The 18,409-nt window shown below is 44.7% G+C and overlaps 1 protein-coding gene across 2 annotated transcripts in view; it reads right to left on the bottom strand.

The window, feature by feature from the left end:
• EEF1AKMT2 (EEF1A lysine methyltransferase 2) overlaps window positions 1-17,434 on the bottom strand; it is a 33,201-nt gene extending 15,767 nt beyond the window's left edge. The window contains exons 1-3 of one of the 2 annotated variants that reach the window (XM_032175648.2): window positions 17,271-17,434; window positions 15,822-15,887; window positions 14,588-14,702 (exon numbers count right to left, since the gene is read on the bottom strand). In XM_032175648.2, the coding sequence (XP_032031539.1) occupies window positions 14,588-14,702; window positions 15,822-15,887; window positions 17,271-17,380 (291 nt within the window). In that variant the 5' untranslated portion in view covers window positions 17,381-17,434. Of the gene's footprint in view, window positions 1-14,583; window positions 14,703-15,821; window positions 15,888-17,270 lie in introns of both variants that reach the window. The other variant, XM_032175669.2, reaches the window with a different exon arrangement.
• Between the last annotated feature and the right edge of the window lie 975 nt (window positions 17,435-18,409).

The raw sequence follows: 18,409 nt of genomic DNA, 5'->3' as shown, positions 1-18,409 counted from the left end.
AGCTCTGCCTCCCAAGTTCATGCCATTCTCCCGCCTCAGCCTCCCAAGTAGCTGGGACTATAGGCACCCGCCACCATGCCCAGCTAATTTTGTTTTTGTATTTTTAGTAGAGATGGGGTTTCACCATGTTAGCCAGGATGGTCTTGATCTCCTGACCTCGTGATCCGCCTGCCTCGGCCTACCAGTTCCTTCTTCTCCCATGCCTGTTTATTCTTCTAGTACAACTTATAAAAATCACAAATAGATTTTTTAGGTTTCTAGAGGTATCACTCACGGCCTCAAACTATCTCCAATGTCTTTCACATTCAATTTCTGGCACCCAAAAATGAGCAGACATTCAAGGAAACAACCAAACCCAAGGAGAGAAATTGACTTTAGAAACAGACCCAACAGGAGACCCAAATAAATGAATTATCAGAAAAAGATTTCAAAACAACTGACAGAAATGACAATGACAAGTGGGAGAATTCTAGCAGAGAACTGAAAACTACAACAGAGAAACAAACAGGGCCAGACACGGTGGCTCACGCCTATAATCCTAGCACTTTGGGAGGCGGAGGCAGGCGGACCACCTGAGGTCAGGAGTTCAAGACCAGCTTGGCCAAGACGGTGAAACCCCATCTCTACTAAAAACACAAAGATTAGCCAGGCTAATTTTGTAGTGGCAAGTGCCTGTAATCCCAGCTACTCGGGAGGCTGAGGCAGGAGAATCGCTTGAACCCGGGAGGTGGAGTTTGCAGTGAGCTGAGATCACGCCACTGCACTCCAGCCTAGGCAACAGAACAAGACTCTTGTCTCAAAAAATAAATAAAAATAAATAAATAAATAACATAACATAATTGAAAAATACAGTAATTAGGAAATTCAAGGGTGGGCTTGATAGCAGACTAGACACAGCAAAAAATAAAAAAAAAATCAGCAAAGAACAGTCAGAAGAAAATATCCCTGTTATACACAGAATGACAAAAGAATGGAAAATTAAAAACAGGAAAGAATATCAAAGACATAATATGCGCCAGGCATGGTGGCTCACGCTTGTAATCCTATCACTTTGGGAAACCAAGGCAAGTGGATCACCTGAGGTCAGGAGTTTCAGACCAGCCTGGCCAACATGGTGAAACCCGTCTTTACTAAAAATACAAAAATTAGCCAGGCATGGTGTTGGGCACCTGGAATTCCAGCTACTCAGGAGGATGAAGCAGGAGAATCGCTTGAACCTAGGAGGTGGAGGTTATAGTGAGCCAAGATCGCGGCATTGCACTCCAGCCTGGGCTACAAGAGCGAAACTCTGACTCAAAAAAAAAAAAAAAGACAGACTATAGCACAGAAAATAAGATGTAACACATACACACACACGGTCATGTGTCATCATGGAGTGTACTTACAAAAACCTAAATGGTAGAGCCTACTGCACACTTAGGCTACATGGTATGGCTTATTACTCCTAGGCTACACACCTGTACAGCATTTTACTGTACCGAATACTGCAGGCAACTGTAGCACGATGGTATCTGTGTACCTAAAGATTTTTTTTTTTTTTTTTGTAACTCAGGCTGGAGTGCAGTAGCACAATCATGGCTTACTGCAGCCTTGCCCCCTGGCTCAAACAATCCTCCCACCCCAGCCTCTCAAGTAGCTGGATAGGCTCATGCCACCACCATGCCTGGTTAATTTTTGTTTTTTTGGGGTTTTTTTTTGGTTTTTTTTTTGTAGAGACAGGGTTTCGCCAGGTTGCCCAAGCTGGTCTTCAACTCGTGAGCTCAAGTTATCCACCTGCCTTGGCCTCCCAAAGTGCTGGGATTACAGGCACGAGCCACTGTGCCCAGCCCTAAAGATATCTATACATAGAAAAGGTAAAAATACAGTATTATAATCTTATAGGACCACCATTGTATATGTGGTACATTTCAACTGAAACATTGTTATGTAGTGTATGACTATATATACATACACGCACACACAACCCTCTACATCCACAGGGGTTCGAGACCAGCCTGGCCAACATGGTGAAACCCCGTCTCTACTAAAAATACAAAAATTAGCCAGGTGTGGTGGCACATGCCTGTAATCCCAGCTACTCGGGAGACTGAAGCAGGAGAATCACTTGAACCCTGGAAGCAGAGGTTGCAGTGAGCAGAGATGGCGCATGGCACTCCAGCCTGGGTGACGGCGCAAGACTCTGTCCCCAAAAAAAGAAAAAAGAAAAACAGAAACAGCTCAAAAACATCCAGGGAGTAGGGATGCGGGACATAAGGCGACAGATTACCTTTAAAAGGACAACAATAAGGCTTATAGCTAACAATAAGTGATAAAGAATGGAAGCCAGAAGACAGTAAAAGAAAAATAGTAACCTAAAATGATATAGCAAAAACATCCATCAAAAATGTAGGAAAAGTAACCATCAAAAATGTAGCTGATCAATGAAAAAGTAGTAAGTATAAGAAATGGTCTACAGGCCGGGCGCGGTGGCTCACACTTGTAATCCCAGCACTTTGGGAGGCCGAGGCAGGCGGATCACGAGGTCAAGAGATTGAGACCATGGTGAAACCCCGTCTCCACTAAAAATACAAAAAAAATTAGCCGGGCGTGGTGGCGGGCGCCTGTAGTCCCAGCTACTCGGAGAGGCTGAGGCAGGAGAATGGCATGAACCCGGGAGGCGGAGCTTGCAGTGAGCCGAGATTGCGCCACTGCACTCCAGCCTGGGCAACAGAGCGAGACTCCGTCTCAAAAAAAAAAATGGTCTTCAATGGCTGTTAATATAACAAAAAGATGAATGTTCTACACCAAATGTTCTACGTCACATATGCAAATATACACCAACACCTAGTAAGTTTACTTGCCAAAAAAAAAATCTAATAAAAATCTCTCGACCCAGGGTCAGCAATCTTTTTTTTTTTTTTATGGAAACAAGGTTTCCTTCTGTCACCTAGACTGGAATGCAACAGCGTGATCACAGCTCACTGCAGCCGCAACCTCCCCAGGCTCAAGTGATTCTCCCACCTCAGCCTCCTGAGTAACTGGAATTACAAGGACACACCACCACACCTGGCTATTTTTCTGTGTCTTTAGTAGACACAGGGTTTCACCATGTTGCCCAGGCTGGTCTCAAACTCTTGAGCTCAAGCAAACCTTCCACCTTGGCCTCCCAAAGTGCTGGGATTACAGGTACGAGCCACCATGCCCAGCCAGCAACTGTTTTCTATAAAGAAACAGAATAGTCAGGCGTGGTGGCTCTCGCCTATAATCCCAGCACTCTTAGAGGCCAAGGTGGGTGGATCACGAGGTCAGGAGATCAAGACCATCCTGGCTAACACAGTGAAACCCAGTCTCTACTAAAAAATACAAAAAATTAGCCGGGCATGGTGGCGGGTACGTGTAGTCCCAGCTACTCGGGAAGCTGAGGCAAGAGAATGGCATAAACCCAGGAGGCAGAGCTTGCAATGAGCCGAGATCACGCCACTGCACTCCAGCACTCCAGCCTGGGTGACAGAGCAAGACTCCGTCTCAAAAAACAAAAAGAAACAGAACAAATATTTTAGGCTTTGCCAGCCATACAATCTCTGTTACAACCAGTCAACTCTACCAATGCAGCACTTAAGCTGCCATAGACAATATGCAAATGAATAAATGTGGCTGTATTCCAACAAATATTTATAAAAACAAAGGAAGTCCAGATTTGACCCAGAGACTGTGGTTTGCTGACCCTTAATTTAGGTCTAATTTCCAACCTACAGACAACATAAGGGACAGAAACCATGTTAAATACTACAGAGATGTAATTAGAAAATTCACATTGTGAAAAACCATTCGGACAAATGAACTACCTTCTACAAAAAAATAAATCGTAATGGTAAATAAAGAAATCATGCAGTAAAAAATTAAGACATATCAACCAATTGCAATGTGTGGACTTAATAGCAAAATGAAGGTGCCAGAGAAAAAAGTCAGTGAATCTGAAGACAGATCAATTGAAATATAACATTTAGCCGACAAAGACAAAAATGACTTTTAAAAAATTGAACAGAGATTCAGGGACCTGTGCAGCAATAGAAAAATTGACATTTCATGTGTATAGACTCCCAAAAGGAAAGGGGAAAGACAGTAATACAGAAAAAAATAGAAAAAACAAAAGCTAGAAATATCGCAAATCTGGCAAAAGACATAAGCTTACAGATGCAAAAAGTTCAGTGAACACCAAATAGGATAAGCCAAAGAAATCCAGGCCGCAGCACACATCATAAGCAAACTGCAAAAAACAAAAGACAAAGAAAAAAATGTTAAAAGCATCCAGAAAAATGATGCATTCACAGGAAAACAACAATTCAAATGACTGCAGATTCCTCATGAGAAAACATGGAAGTCAAAAACAAGTGACGTAACTTTTTTTTTGAGATGGAGTCTTGCTCTGCCGCCAAGCTGGAATGCAGTGGCGCGATCTTGGCTCACTGCAACCCTTGCCTCCTGGGTTCAAGCTATTCCCCTGCCTCAGCCTCCTGAGTAGCTGGGACCACAAGGGCATGCCACCAGGCCCGGATAATTTTTTGTATTTTAGTAGAGATGGGGGTCCCACCATGTTGGCCAGGATGGTCTTGATCTCCCGACCTCGTGATCTGCCCACCTCAGCCTCCCAAAGTGCTGGGATCACAGGTGTGAGCCACCGTGCCCAGCCCATAACATTTTTAAAGTACTGAAAGAAACGGCTAGCTCAGAATTCTATATTCAGGCCGGCTGTGGTGGATCACGCCTGTTATCCCAGCACTTTTGAAGGCTGAGGCAGGCAGATCATCCGAGGTCAGGATTTCGAGACCAGCCCGGCCAACATGGTGAAACCCCATCTCTACTAAAAACACAAAAAGTAGCTGGGCGTGGTGGTGGACACCTATAATCCCAGCTACTCGGGAGGCTGAGGCAGAAGAATCGCTTGAATACAGAAGGTGAAGGTTGCAGTGAGCTGAGATTGTGAGACTGTGCCACTGCACTCCAGCCTGGGTGACAGAGTGAGACTGTGTCTCAAAAAAAAAAAAAAAAAAAAAAGGATTCTATATTCAGCCAAAAAAAAAAAAAAAAAAACAAACACTCCTTAGGAATGAAGGTGAAATAAAGCTATTCTCAGGTAAAGGAAAACAAAAAAATTTGTTGCAAGAAAACCCTCTCTAAAATAATTTCCAAGAAGAATTTCTTAGACAGAAAGAAAAAAAAAGCTCAGAAGATCCAGAATACAAAGGTGAAATAAATATCTAGGTGAATATAATTAAATATTCTTCTCCTAGTGTATTCCTTAAAATGTTTGAAAAAGATCATAATATTATCTAATGGAATTTTCAACATAAAGGTAATAGTAAAGACAACTACAACCTAAAGGTGAAAGATCAAGAACCCAACATGATAAGGTTTTCACATTCCACTTATAGTGGTAAAATACTGATTCCAAGGAGATTTTGACAACTATATATATTGTAATCTACACAGGAACCACTAGAAAAGCCATACGAAAAGGTACAGTCAACTGTTTAAAGCAACCACTAAAACAGCCATATGCAAAGAGATATATATTCAAGAAGATACACATAAATTAAAATGAAATACTAACAAATGTTTGAATAAACCAACACCAGCAGGAAAGGAAAAAGAGAAGAATAAAAAACAGGTAAGGCCAGGCACGGTGGCTCAAGCCTGTAATCCCAGCACAAAGGGAGGCTGAAGCGGGCAGATCACCTGAGGTCAAGAGTTCAAGACCAGCCTGGACAACAGGGCAAAACCCCATCTGTACTAAAAATACAAAAAGTAGCCGTGTGTGGTGGCGGGTACCTCTAATCCCAGCTACTCAGGGAGGCTGAGGCAGGAGAATCGCTTGAACCCAGGAGGTGGAGGTTGCAGTGAGCCGAGATCCCTCCATTGCACTCCAGCCTGGGCAACATGAGTGAAACTCTGTCTCAAAAAAAAAAAAAAGAAAAGAAAAACAGAGGTAAAAAAGGGAAAACAATAAAATATAGACCTAAATCCAAACATATCAATAATCCCATTGAACATAAATGTTCTAAATACACCAGTTAAAGGTTAGAGATTGTTAGAATAGATAAAAATAAGTACCAACTATATGCTGGCTACAAGAAATTCACTTCAAATATAATAGTACGGTAAGTTAAAAGTAGAAGGATGGAAAACGATATAACGTGTAGAAACTAAACAAAAAGGGGCTGAACATCATGTCCACTCGGATGGCTATAATTTAAAAGACAGATAATAAAAAGTATTGGTGAGAATGTAGGGAAAGAACTTTTTTTCTTTTTTGAGACAGTCTGACTCTGCCTCCCAGGCTGGAGTGCAGTGGGGCCATCTCGGCTCACTGCAACCTCCACCTCCCAGGTTCAAGCAATTCTCCCACCTCAGCCTCCTGAGTAGCTGTGACTACTCAGGCACACACCACCACGTCTGGCTAATTTTTGTATCTCTTGGTAGGGACAGGGTTTCACCATGATGGCCAGGCTGGTCTCAAACTGCTGACCTCAAGTGATCCACCAGCCTCGGCCTCCCAAAGTGCTGGGATTGCAGGCATAAGCCACTGTGCCCAGCCAAGAATATGGAGGAATTTAAACTTTCATGTATTGCTGATGGAAATTTAAAATGGTGCAGCCACTGTGGAAAACAGTCTAGCAGCTCCTTAAAAGGTTAAACTTACCGAGTATGCTTAACTGGCGTATGACCCAACAATTTCACTCCTAATACCCAAGAGAAGTGAAAACATGTACACAGAAAAACTTACACATGAATTTTCCTTTTTTGTTTTTGGAGATAAGGTCTCACTCTGTCACCCAGGCTGGAGTGCAGTGGCATAATTATGGCTCACTGCAGCCTCGACCTCCTCAGGCTCAGGTGATCCTCCCACTTCAGCCTCCCAAGTAGCTGGGACTACAGGTGCACTCGCCACCAACCAAACCTGGCTAAATTATTTTATTTATTTAGTTTTTGGAGACAGAGTTTCACTCTAGTTGCCCAGGCTGGAGTGCAATGGCACAATCTCGGCTCACCGCAAACTCCGCCTCCCAGGTTCAAGTGATTCTCCTGCTTCAGCCTCCTGAGTAGCTGGGATTACAGGCATGCACCACCACGTCCAACTAATTTTTTTTTTTTTTTTTTTTTTTTTGAGACGGGGTCTCGCTCTGTCGCCCAGGCTGGAGTGCAGTGGCGCGATCTCGGCTCACTGCAAGCTCCGCCTCCCGGGTTCACGCCATTCTCCTGCCTCAGCCTCTCCGAGTAGCTGGGACTACAGGCGCCCGCCACCACGCCCGGCTAATTTTTTTTGTAATTTTAGTAGAGACGGGGTTTCACCGTGGTCTCGATCTCCTGACCTCTTGATCCGCCCGCCTCGGCCTCCCAAAGTGCTGGGATTACAAGCGTGAGCCACCGCGCCCGGCACGTCCAACTAATTTTATATTTTTAGTAGAGACAAAGTTTCTCCATGTTGGTCAGGCTGGTCTTAAACTCCTGACCTCAGGTGATCCGCCCACCTCGGCCTCCCAAAATGCTGGGATTACAGGTGTAAGCCACCACACCTGGCGATACACACATTTTTCAAGTTCACATGAAAAATTCCCCAAGACACACTATATCTTGGGTCTTAAAACAAACCTTAACAAATTTAAAAGGATTGAAATCATACAAATCATACAAGGCATGTTATCTGACTATAACTGAATTAGACTATAAATCTGTACCAGAAACATAACAGAAAAATCCCAAAAACATGGAAATTAAACATATTTCTAAATAACTCATGGATAAAAGAAAAAAATTAGAAAAATTAGAAAATATTTTGGACTGAATAAAAATAAAACAAATCAACAATTTAAAAAAAATTTAGGTGAGGTGTAGAACAATTTTTTAAAATATAATATATCAAAATTTGTGGGATGCAGCAGTGCTTACTGATAAATTCATAGCATTCATAGTGTTAAATAATTTCATTAGAAAAGTCTCAAATCAATAACCTAAGCTTCCACCTTAAGAAAGTAAAAAACGGAGGCCAGGCGTGGTGGCTCATGCCTGTAATCCCAGCACTTTGGGAAGCTGAGGTGGGTGGATCACGAGGTCAGGAGATCGAGACCATCCTGGCTAACACAGTGAAACCCTGTCTCTACTAAAAATACAAAAAAATTAGCCAGGCGTGGTGGCAGGCGCCTGTAGTCCCGGCTACTCAGGAGGCTAAGGCAGGAGAATGGTGTGAACCCTGGGGGGCGGAGCCTACAGTGAGCCAAGATCACACCACTGCACTCCAGCCTGGGCGACAGCGAGACTCCGTCTCAAAAAAAAAAAGAAAGTAAAAAAAGGAACAAAGTAAAATCAGGAAGAAAAAAAAATAGAACTCAATGAAATTAAAAACATAAAAATAGGCAGGGCAGGGTAGATCACACCTGTAATCCCAGAACTTTGGGAGGCCAAGATGGGTGGATCACCTGAGGTCAGGAGTTCGAGACCAGCCTGGACAACATGGTGAAACACTGTCTCTACTAAAAATACAAAAATTAGCGGGGCATGGTGACACACACCAATAATCTCAGCTACTCAGGAGGCTGAGGCAGGAGAATTCCTTGAACTCCAAAGGCAGAGGTTGAAGTGAACCAAGATCACACCACTGCACTACAGCCTGGAAGACAGAGCAAGATTCCATCTTAAAAAAAAAGGTCTAAATGTAAAAGGTAGGCTGGGCGCGGTGGCTCACCCCTGTACTCCCAGCACTTTGGGAAGCCGAGGGGGGCAGATCATGAGATCAGGCGTTTTAGACCATCCTGGCCAACATGGTGAAAGCCCATCTCTACTAAAAATACAAAAATTAGCCGGGCGTGGTGGTGCACGCCTGTAGTCCCAGCTACTCGGGAGGCTGAGGCAGAAGAATCGCTTGAAACCAGGAGGCAGAGGTTGCAGTGAGCCAAGATCATGCCACTGCACTCCAGCCTGGTGACAGAGCAAGACTCCGTCTCAAAAAGAAAAGAATGTAAAAGGTAAAATGTTAAAACTTTAAACAAAAACACAGGAGAAGTTCTAAGTGACCCTGGGTTAGGCAGAGTCCTTTAATATGACAACAAAAGCATGTTCCAAAAAAGGAAAAAATTAATTGGACTTCATCAAAATTAAGAACTGCTCTTCAGAAGATACTGTTAAGTGAATGAAAAGATAAGCCAAAGAATAGAAGAAAACATCTGCAAATCTTGTACCTGGTGAAGAACTTATATCCAGAATACGTTAAAAATTGTCAAAACTTAATAAGTAAACAATCCAATTTAAAAATGGGCAAAAGATCTGAACAGACATTTTACTAAAGAAGATAAACAGGCCGGGCGTGGTGGCTCACACTTGTAATCCCAGCACTTTGGGAGGCCAAGCTGGGTAGATCACCTGAGGTCAGGAGTTCGAGGCCAGCCTAGCCAACATGGTGAAACCCTATGTCTACTAAAAATACAAAAAAATTAGCCGGACGTGCTGGCACACACCTGTAATCCCAGCTACTCAGGAGGCTGAGGCAGGAGAATCACTTGAACCCTGCAGGTGGAGGTTGCAGTGAGCCGAGATCATGCCACTGTACTCCAGCCTGGGCAACAGAGTGAGACTCTGTCTCAAAAAAAAAAAAAAAAAAAAGATACACAAGTGGCAAACAAGCACACAAAAAGGTGCTCAACATCATTACTCATTAGAGAAATGCAAATTAAAACCGTAAGAAGCTACCACAGTTAATATCAAAAACAGCCTACTATATGATGATAGAAGTGACAGCAGTGGTCACCTTTAGAAGGGAAGGAGTGGGAGGGGCCACAAGGAAGCTCCTATGGTACTAGAAATGTCTTATTTTTTGGTCAGGTTGGTGAATAACACAAGGGGTTCATTTTGTATCACTTATGCTCACCTTTCTACATAAACTACACTTCAATTAAGAAGTTCAGGGCCGGGCATGGTGGCTCACACCTGTAATCCCAGCACTTTGGGAGGCCAAAACAAGCAGATCACAAGGTCAGGAGATCAAGACCATCCTGGCTAACACGGTGAAACCCCGTCTCTACTGAAAATACAAAAACTTAGCCGGGTGTGGTGGTGGGCGCCTGTAGTCCCAGCTACTCGGGAGGCTGAGGCAGGAAAATGGTGTGAATCCGGGAGGCGGAGCTTGCAGTGAGCTGACATCACCCCACTGCACTCCAGCCTGGGGGACAGAGTGAGACTCTGTCTCAACAAAAAAAAAAAAAAAAAAGAAGTTCAGGCCAGGCAGAGTGGCTCACACCTGTAATCCCAGCACTCTGGGAGGCCGAGGCAGGCAGATGGATTACCTGAGGTCAGGAGTTTGAGAACAGCTGGCCAACATGGCAGAACCCCATCTCTACTAAAAATACAAAAATTAGCCAGGCATGGTGTACGCCTGTAATCCTAGCTACTGAGGAGGCCAAGGCAGGAAAATCGCTTGAACCCAAGAGGCAGAGGTTGCAGTGAGCTGAGATGGCACCAATGCACTCCAGCCTGGGTGACAGAGCAAGACTCTGTCTCAAAAAAAAAAAGAAAAGGAAAAGAAAAATTCACCTTAAAAAAGAAAAACACTTCCCAAAAACGATCCCTTATCTATGTGGTTTCACCAGTGAACTCTAACAAACACTTAAGGAAGAAGTAATGCCGTTTTTTTTTTTTTTTTTGACGGGGAGTCTCGCTCTGTCACCCAGGCTGGAGTACAGTGGCACAATCTCGGCTTACTCAGCTCACTGCAAGCTCTGTCTCCGGCTTCACGTCATTCTCCTGCCACAGCCTCCCAAGTAGCTGGGACTACAGGCACCCGCCAACACGTCCAGCTAATTTTTTATATTTTTAGTAGACAGGGTTTCACTGTGTTAGCCAGGATGGTCTCGATCTCCTGACCTCATGATCTGCCCACCTCGGCCCCCCAAAGTGCTGGGATTACAGGCATGAGCCACCGTGCCCAGCCAGTAACACCATTCTTAAAATTTCAAAAAATAGAATTTCAACTAATAATACCAGCATAACCTGAAACCAGAACTTGACAATAGCATCACAAGAAAATTACAGGACAATTCCCAGCAGGAGAGAGCTGCAAAAATCCTAAACAAAATATTAAACTGAATCTAGTGGCATATATAAGTTTGGTTTATTCCAGAAATGCAGTTAACATTTGAAAATGGGCCAATGTAATTCATCAACATTAACAGACTATAAGAGAAAAATCACTTTATTATCTTGATAACAGGAAAAACATTTGACAAACAACAAGATTCATAAGAAACACACACACAGCCAGGTGTGGTGTTGGGTGCCTGTAATCCCACCTACTTGGGAAGCCGAGGCAGGAGAATTGCTTGAGCCCAAGTGTTCAAGGCTGCAGGGAGTTATACTCACACCACTGCACTCCAGCCTGGGAAACAGAGTGAGGCTCCATCTCTAAAATTTAAAAAAAAAAAAAAAAAAAAAAAAAAAAGACAGAAACCAGCCAGGTGTTGGAGGCTCACACCTGTAATCCTAGCACTTTGGGAGGCTAAGGCAGGCAGATCACCTGAGCTCAGGAGTTTGAGACCAGCCTAGGTAACATGACGAAATCCCATCTCAACTAAAAATACAAAAAATTAGCTGGATGTAGTGGCGCCCACTTGTAATCCCAGCTACTGGGGAGGCTAAGGCACGAGAATCACTTGAACCTGGGAGGCAGAGCTTGCAGTGAGCCAAAACTGTACCACTGCACTCCAGCCTGAGTGACAGAGTGAGACTCCGTTTCAAAAAAAAAAAAGAAACACACATACACACATACACATACACACACACACACACACACACACCCTCTTAGCAAAGCAGGAATAGCTTCCTTAATCTGATATGGAGTTATCTACAAAACAAACAGCTAACATCACACCTAAGACTGAAATACTGAAAGCATTTTCTGAAAAGGGAAAAGAAGACAAGGATGCCTTCTATCACCACTTCTTTTCAACATTCTACTGGAGGTCCTAGACAGTGTAATAAGAGGAAAAGTTATAAAGGATTGGGAAGGAAAAAATAAAATTGCCACTATTCACAGTGTACATAATTATACGTGAAGAAAGCCTAAAATAATCTACAAACTGGCCAGACACGGTGGCTCACACCTGTAATCCTAGCACTCTGGGAGGCCAGGGCGGGTGGATCACTTGAGGTCAGGAGTTCAAGACCAGCCTGGCCAATATGGTAAAACCCTGTCTCTACTAAAAGTACAAAAAAATTACCCGGACATGGTGGCATGCGCCTATGGTCCCAGCTACTTGGGAGGCCGAGAGGCAGGAGAATTGATTGAACCCAGGAGGCAGAGGCTGCAGTGAGCTGAGATCGCACCACTGCACTCTAGCCTGGGCTACAGAGTGAAACTCCATCTCAAAAAAAACAAAAAGAAAGAAAAAGAAAAGAAAAGAATCTACAAGCTATTAATCTCAAAGGATAAATCATTAGCCTCTACCAATAAACTATTAAAACCTAAAAGAACCTATATAGGTAAAGAAAGAATCAATGAAACTGATATAATTGTACAAAGGAATTTTTTTTTTTTTTTTTTTTGAAACCTCTCACTCTCGCCCAGGCTGATCTCGGCTCACAGCAAACTCCACCTCCCGGGTTCACACCATTCTCCTACCTCAGCCTCCTGAGTAGCGGGGACTATAGGCGCCCGCCACCACTCCCGGCTAATTTTTTGTATTTTTAGTAGAGACGGGGTTTCACCATGTTAGCCAGGATGGTCTCAATCTCCTGACCTTGTGATCCACCTGCCTTGGCCTCCCAAAGTGCTGGGATTACAGGCATGAGCCACGGCGCCCAACCACAAAGGAATCTTATATGGCAATAAAAATGAACTACATAGCGAGGCATAATGGCGTGCGTCTGTAATCCCAGCTACTCATGAGGCTGAGGCACGAGAACCGCTTGAACCCAGGTGGTGAAGATTGCAGTGAGACGAGATTGTGCCACTGCACTCCAGCCTGGGTGTCAGAGCCAAGACTCGGCTGAAAGACACCAGGAATAGCTCATCTTAAAGAGTTTCATTTATACCTTCAAAAACAGGCAAATTAATCTGATGTTAAAACTCATCTTTTGTTCATGATTGGTAGATAGTGGTTACTTTTAAAAAGGAAGGAGGGCCAGCCTGGGCAACATAGTGAGTCCTTGTCTCTACAAAACATGAAAAAATGAGGCGACAGGATCGCTTGAGCCTGAGAGGTTGAGGCTACAATGTGCCATGATCGCACCAGTGCACTCCTACCTGGGTGACAAAGCCTGAAAAAAAAAAAAAGAAGAAAGGAGTAATAATTGGTAGGGAGTTCAAGGGGAATTTCTAGAGTTCTTTAATATTTTACATCTTGACCAGGTGATTCTTATGTGGATGTATTCACTTTCTGATAATTCACTTAGCTGTACACTTCTGATTTGTGCACTTTAATGTACACATACTATATCTCAATGTTTCAGAAAGGGTTATTTCAAGTTCTTCTAATCATATTCCACTACTAAAAACATTTTAACAATTCCCCATAGCCTAAATGCAAAATCGAAGGTCTTAAGCATGGCAAAGCATAATATGGTTCCTATCTTTAACTTAATCCTCATGTCTGTCCATCCCCACGTATACTTTGTGTTTCAATTTATCAAATTATTTACAGGCCCAGAACATAAAATACTGCTTCAGCCTTCATGCCTTTAGATAATATTTCCATTAGTTGAAATCTTCTCCCTCTTTACACTCCACTAGGTCACCATACTGTCCCTGAAATTTCCACCCAACTTGGATATTTACTCCTCCAAGATGCTTCCCTATCCCTCCACTCCAAAATTAATCACCCTCTTTTCTATATTCAGTGTATTACTGCATGCATCAAGTGATAGCACAACTGTCCATATGTCAGTCCATACTCTATTGTAATGTAAACAATTCAAGCACAAAGTCTAAATTTTCCTGTTGCCAACGCCAAACATGAGGCTTGGCATGTGGTGGTTACTTAACAAATTTTCACTCTTATGTTTATTTCTGTACTAATTAAGACTGTAAAACTATCTAGGATGAAGCCTAAGTCTTATAATTCCTCCATAGCACACAGCATAGCAAGAGCACACTACAGGCACTCTACAGTGATGGTTTAGCTAGCAGTGGAATGTTTACCAATACACAGTTCCATGGATAAAATGCGCTTTTCAAACCATATGCTTACCTAAGATAAGATACGTATGTCCTACTGGAATTGCAAAAGGTCATCTTTATATATATATATAAATACATTTCCAGAGTTTTGAGCTACAAGAAACCAATAGCAATCACCTAGTCACAACCCTTAGGAAAGAACAGAAGCCTAGAAAAATTAAGTGGCTTATTCAAGGTTAAGGCTATAGCCAAAAGGATCAACACTAGGACTCAGATTGCCTAGGTTCTCTCACTATCTATGCAGCCTCCCTTTTGTACTATGTGACTTCTCCAAGTGTGACTGCTTTACTATTTTATATTTAGATGGTTAATATCCTCAACTGCAGGGCCTTTAAAAATTCTCCTTTTAAAATTTGTCTCTAACAAACAAATACTAAAAGTACCAACAAGTTCAACCAGGAAAACACCATTTCCAGTTCCAATATCAAGCACTGAAGCATCCAGTGGAATCTTGTGTTTCTGCATCCACCTTATTAGTCGATTCATACTCTCTTCTCCAAACCTGTTAGAGAGAATCAGTCAAATAACTGAGGGATACAGAGCAAAAGTCACCACTATATTCCATTTAAGCTATTTATACCATATGCTCAAACTCTTACTTGAAAGTGAAAACATCTGTGACTGCTTAAGCTTTGTCTCTACTGTAATTTAGGAGAAACCATCTCCAGGAATGCAACAGAATAGACAAGGTCAGTATGTTATTTACTAACATTTCTCTGTATCAGCATTAACACTTGTATGTGTTGGTGGCTCAGAATTTCATTGTTTATTGACAAAGGACAACTATAGGGTGAAATGCTGTCATCAAACGTAAATGTGAGATATTAAAAGAGGGCTCACACCCATTCTCCCAACACTTTGGAAGGCCACGGTGGGGGGACTGCTTGAGGCCAGGAGTTTGAGACCAGCCTGGGTAACACAGTGAGACCCTGTCTCCACAAAAAAGAAAATTTGCTGGGCATGGTGGCATGCAACTATAGTCCCAGCTACCCAGGAGGCTGTGGAGGGAGGATCACTTGGGCCCAGGAGGTCCAGGTTGTAATGAGTTACGATGATCATGCCACTGTACTCCAGCCTGGATGACAGAATGATACCCCACCTCTCTTAAAAAAAAAAAAAAAAGTAAAAAAATAATAATAATAAAAGAAGAGACACACTTTAAATCTACCCACTAAAGCCAGACTTAATCCAGGGTTCCCAGGATTTTTAGGCTTTCTTTGGGTATAAGCACTCGAATATATGCATTTTTTTTTTTTTTTTGTGATGGAGTCTCACTCTGTCACCCAGGATGGAGTGCAGTGGCACGATCTCGGCTCACTGCAAGCTCCGCCTCCCAGATTCACGCCATTCTCCTGCCTCAGCCTCCCCAGTAGCTGGGACTACAGGCGCCCGCCACCACGCTTGGCTAATTTTTTGTATTTTCAGTAGAGACGGGGTCTCACCGTGTTAGCCAGGATGGTCTCGATCTCCTGACCTCGTGATCTGCCTGCCTCGGCCTCCCAAAGTGCTGGGATTACAGGCATAAGCCACCGCACCCGGCAAATATATACGTATTTTTTTAAACACACACACATATACATACAATCTTCTTGATTATAACTTGATTCTTTTCCTAACTCACCAGATTTCACCTGTATCTCCATATTCTCGGAAAGTTTGCAGTTCTCTCTCATAGACAGCATCCCAACTACGTAAACAATGAAATGCAAAGCAAGACTCTTGAATTAAACTGTATTATGAATTAAATGTATGTTTCTAACACATTACAGAGCTATTTATGACAGAAGTTTAAACATCGCTAGTGTTATTAATAAATACACACAGTTGAATCTTTTAACATCCTTGAGTTAAAAGAAGGAAACACATGGGCAAGCAGAATACGTTTATACTGTACATGTAAAGCATTTAGGACAATATCTGATGCACAACAGTAAGTTTTAGCCTAAAAAACACAGAGACATTTGTTCACGTATCCCTAAGTCCCTGACCCAAGTTCAAAATTTGATGAAACAAGCACATCTGGTCTCAAGTGTGCAGGCACACAGTCTCTTTCCTGTGCTATTTGTCTCTGCCTATTCCAGTCTTCTAGCCCTCCGTTTAAATTTTCTCTGGACGCTTTTCTGCTTTTTTTGAGACGGAGTCACGCTCTGTCGCCAGGCTGGAGTGCAGTGGCGTGATCTTGGCTCACTGCAAACTCCGCCTCCCGGGTTCAAGCGATTCTCCTGCCTCAGCCTCCCGAGTAGCTGGGACTACAGGTGTGCACCACCACACCCCTCTAATTTTTGTATTTTTAGTAGAGACCGGGTTTCACCATGTTGGTCAGGCTGGTCTCGATCTCCTGACCTTGTGATCCGCCCGCCTCGGCCTCCCAAAGGGCTGGGATTACAGGCGTGAGCCACCACGCACCCGGCCCTCTGAATCCTTTTCATTTGCCATCTCTTTTCCTACAATGATTCTCTAGAATCCCTGCTCCCTCTCATCCCGCCAATTTACCTCTCCCCAACTGTTCCCTGCAATCATTCATCCACCCACCTTAATTCATTTAATAATTCCTGAGCGTCTGTTTTAGGTCAGATCGCTTTCTCTCACCCCAAAATCCCCCACTATTTCCCCGCTCCCGCCTCGGGTCATCCGCTATTCCCACCCCACTTCCAGCTCCCACATCCCTCCCCTCCTACTCAGCCTTTTCGGCTCCCAGGCCCAGCACTTCTCCCTCGGTCTCTCACTCTCGCCGACCAGCCCTATTCTCCAGCCTCGCCCTCTCCCCCTTTCCCCCAAGCCTGGCCCTCAAGTTCGAGACTCCCAAAAGGCCTCCCAGGAGCCAAAGCCTGTCCCGCACCCACAAGCCCCTTGGGCTCCAATCCCTTGAAAAGTCGGTTAACTGCGCAGGGCGACCCCTAGGAATTCCACTCTTTGAAATCCCCGTGAGCCCCCGCCAGGTGGCCCTGCTCCCGTCACGCCCCCGAGGGTCTCCCTGTCCCTGAACCCCGGGTCTCCACCCCGCCGTCCCCTTCTCGGGGCCCAGGCAGGGCGGCACGGCTCATCCTCCCCTGCCCAGCGTCACACTCACTGCTCGCGGGTCCCCAGCGCCGACGGGACGAAACCGTCCTCCCCGGCACTGCCCTTGTCCGACCGCGCCGCCACCGCAGCGCCACCGCCGCCGTCAGCGACCGAGCTCATTTCGCTCCACGCCCTGGACGGCCGTTGGGGCCGCCATAGAGACGGGGCACAGGCAGAGCGGACGAGCGGCCGGCGCCTCTAGGCGGCGGGAGGCCGCCCTCTCGACTGCTCCAGTGCCTGCGCTGGGGCTGGGATGCGGACGCGACGCCCTCCGCTCAGCCCCCGGCTCCCTGCGCCGGCGCGGACCATGCGCTCTACCCACAGCGTTAGTGGTATCCCCTTCGTCGAGGTCCAAGAGCGGCTGTATTTGGGGACTGCTATTTGTGAGGGACCATTAGAGGTATTGCATTTTGGAAAACGGCTAGCTTCCGCACCGTGGACACCTAAAGCCGACGCCGCTCTACCCAAACGCAGAAATCACTTCACCTCTCCACCGAGTGCGCCCGTCTGCGAAGCGGGTGAGAGCGTCCATCCAGTTATTTGGCTCCTTGGCAAGAGGCCAACTTCGTTTCTGGCTAAGATTCTGACTTGAAAACTGCGTTCTGGCCTCTTGTGACTTGATATCACCGGTAGACGTGGAAATTTATGTCCAGGGAAGGGAATGCCCTGAAACTCTCCACAATACGCCAAACACGGGGATCAGTGTGTTGTGAAAGAAAGACTGCTAAGTGAGAGGATGCCCGGATAAGCCTCAGCTCTGCCTCGACCCAGGCACCTGGCCTTGCTTAAGTTTGTTTTGTTTTGTTTTGTTTTGTTTTTTGAGACGAAGTTTCGCTCTTGTCGCCCAGGTTGGAGTGCAATGCAATGGCGCGATCTCAGCTCACCGCAACCTCCGCCTCCCGGGTTCAAGCGATTCTCCTGCCTCAACTTCCCGAGTAGCTGGATTACAGGCGTGCGCCACCACGCCAGGCTAATTTTGTATTTTTTTTTTTTTAGACGGAGTCTCGCTCTGTCGCCCAGGCTGGAGTGCAGTGGTTCGATCTAGGCTCGCTGCATGCTCCGCCTCCCGGGCTCACGCCATTCTCCTGCCTCAGCCTCCGGAGTAGCTGGGACTACAGCCGCCCGCCACCACGCCCGGATAATTTTTTG

Source organism: Hylobates moloch, unplaced genomic scaffold (assembly GCF_009828535.3).
Source record: "Hylobates moloch isolate HMO894 unplaced genomic scaffold, HMol_V3 SCAFFOLD_3, whole genome shotgun sequence".
NCBI classification, from domain to species: Eukaryota; Metazoa; Chordata; class Mammalia; order Primates; family Hylobatidae; genus Hylobates; species Hylobates moloch.
This window is presented reverse-complemented; position numbering and strand designations above follow the sequence as displayed.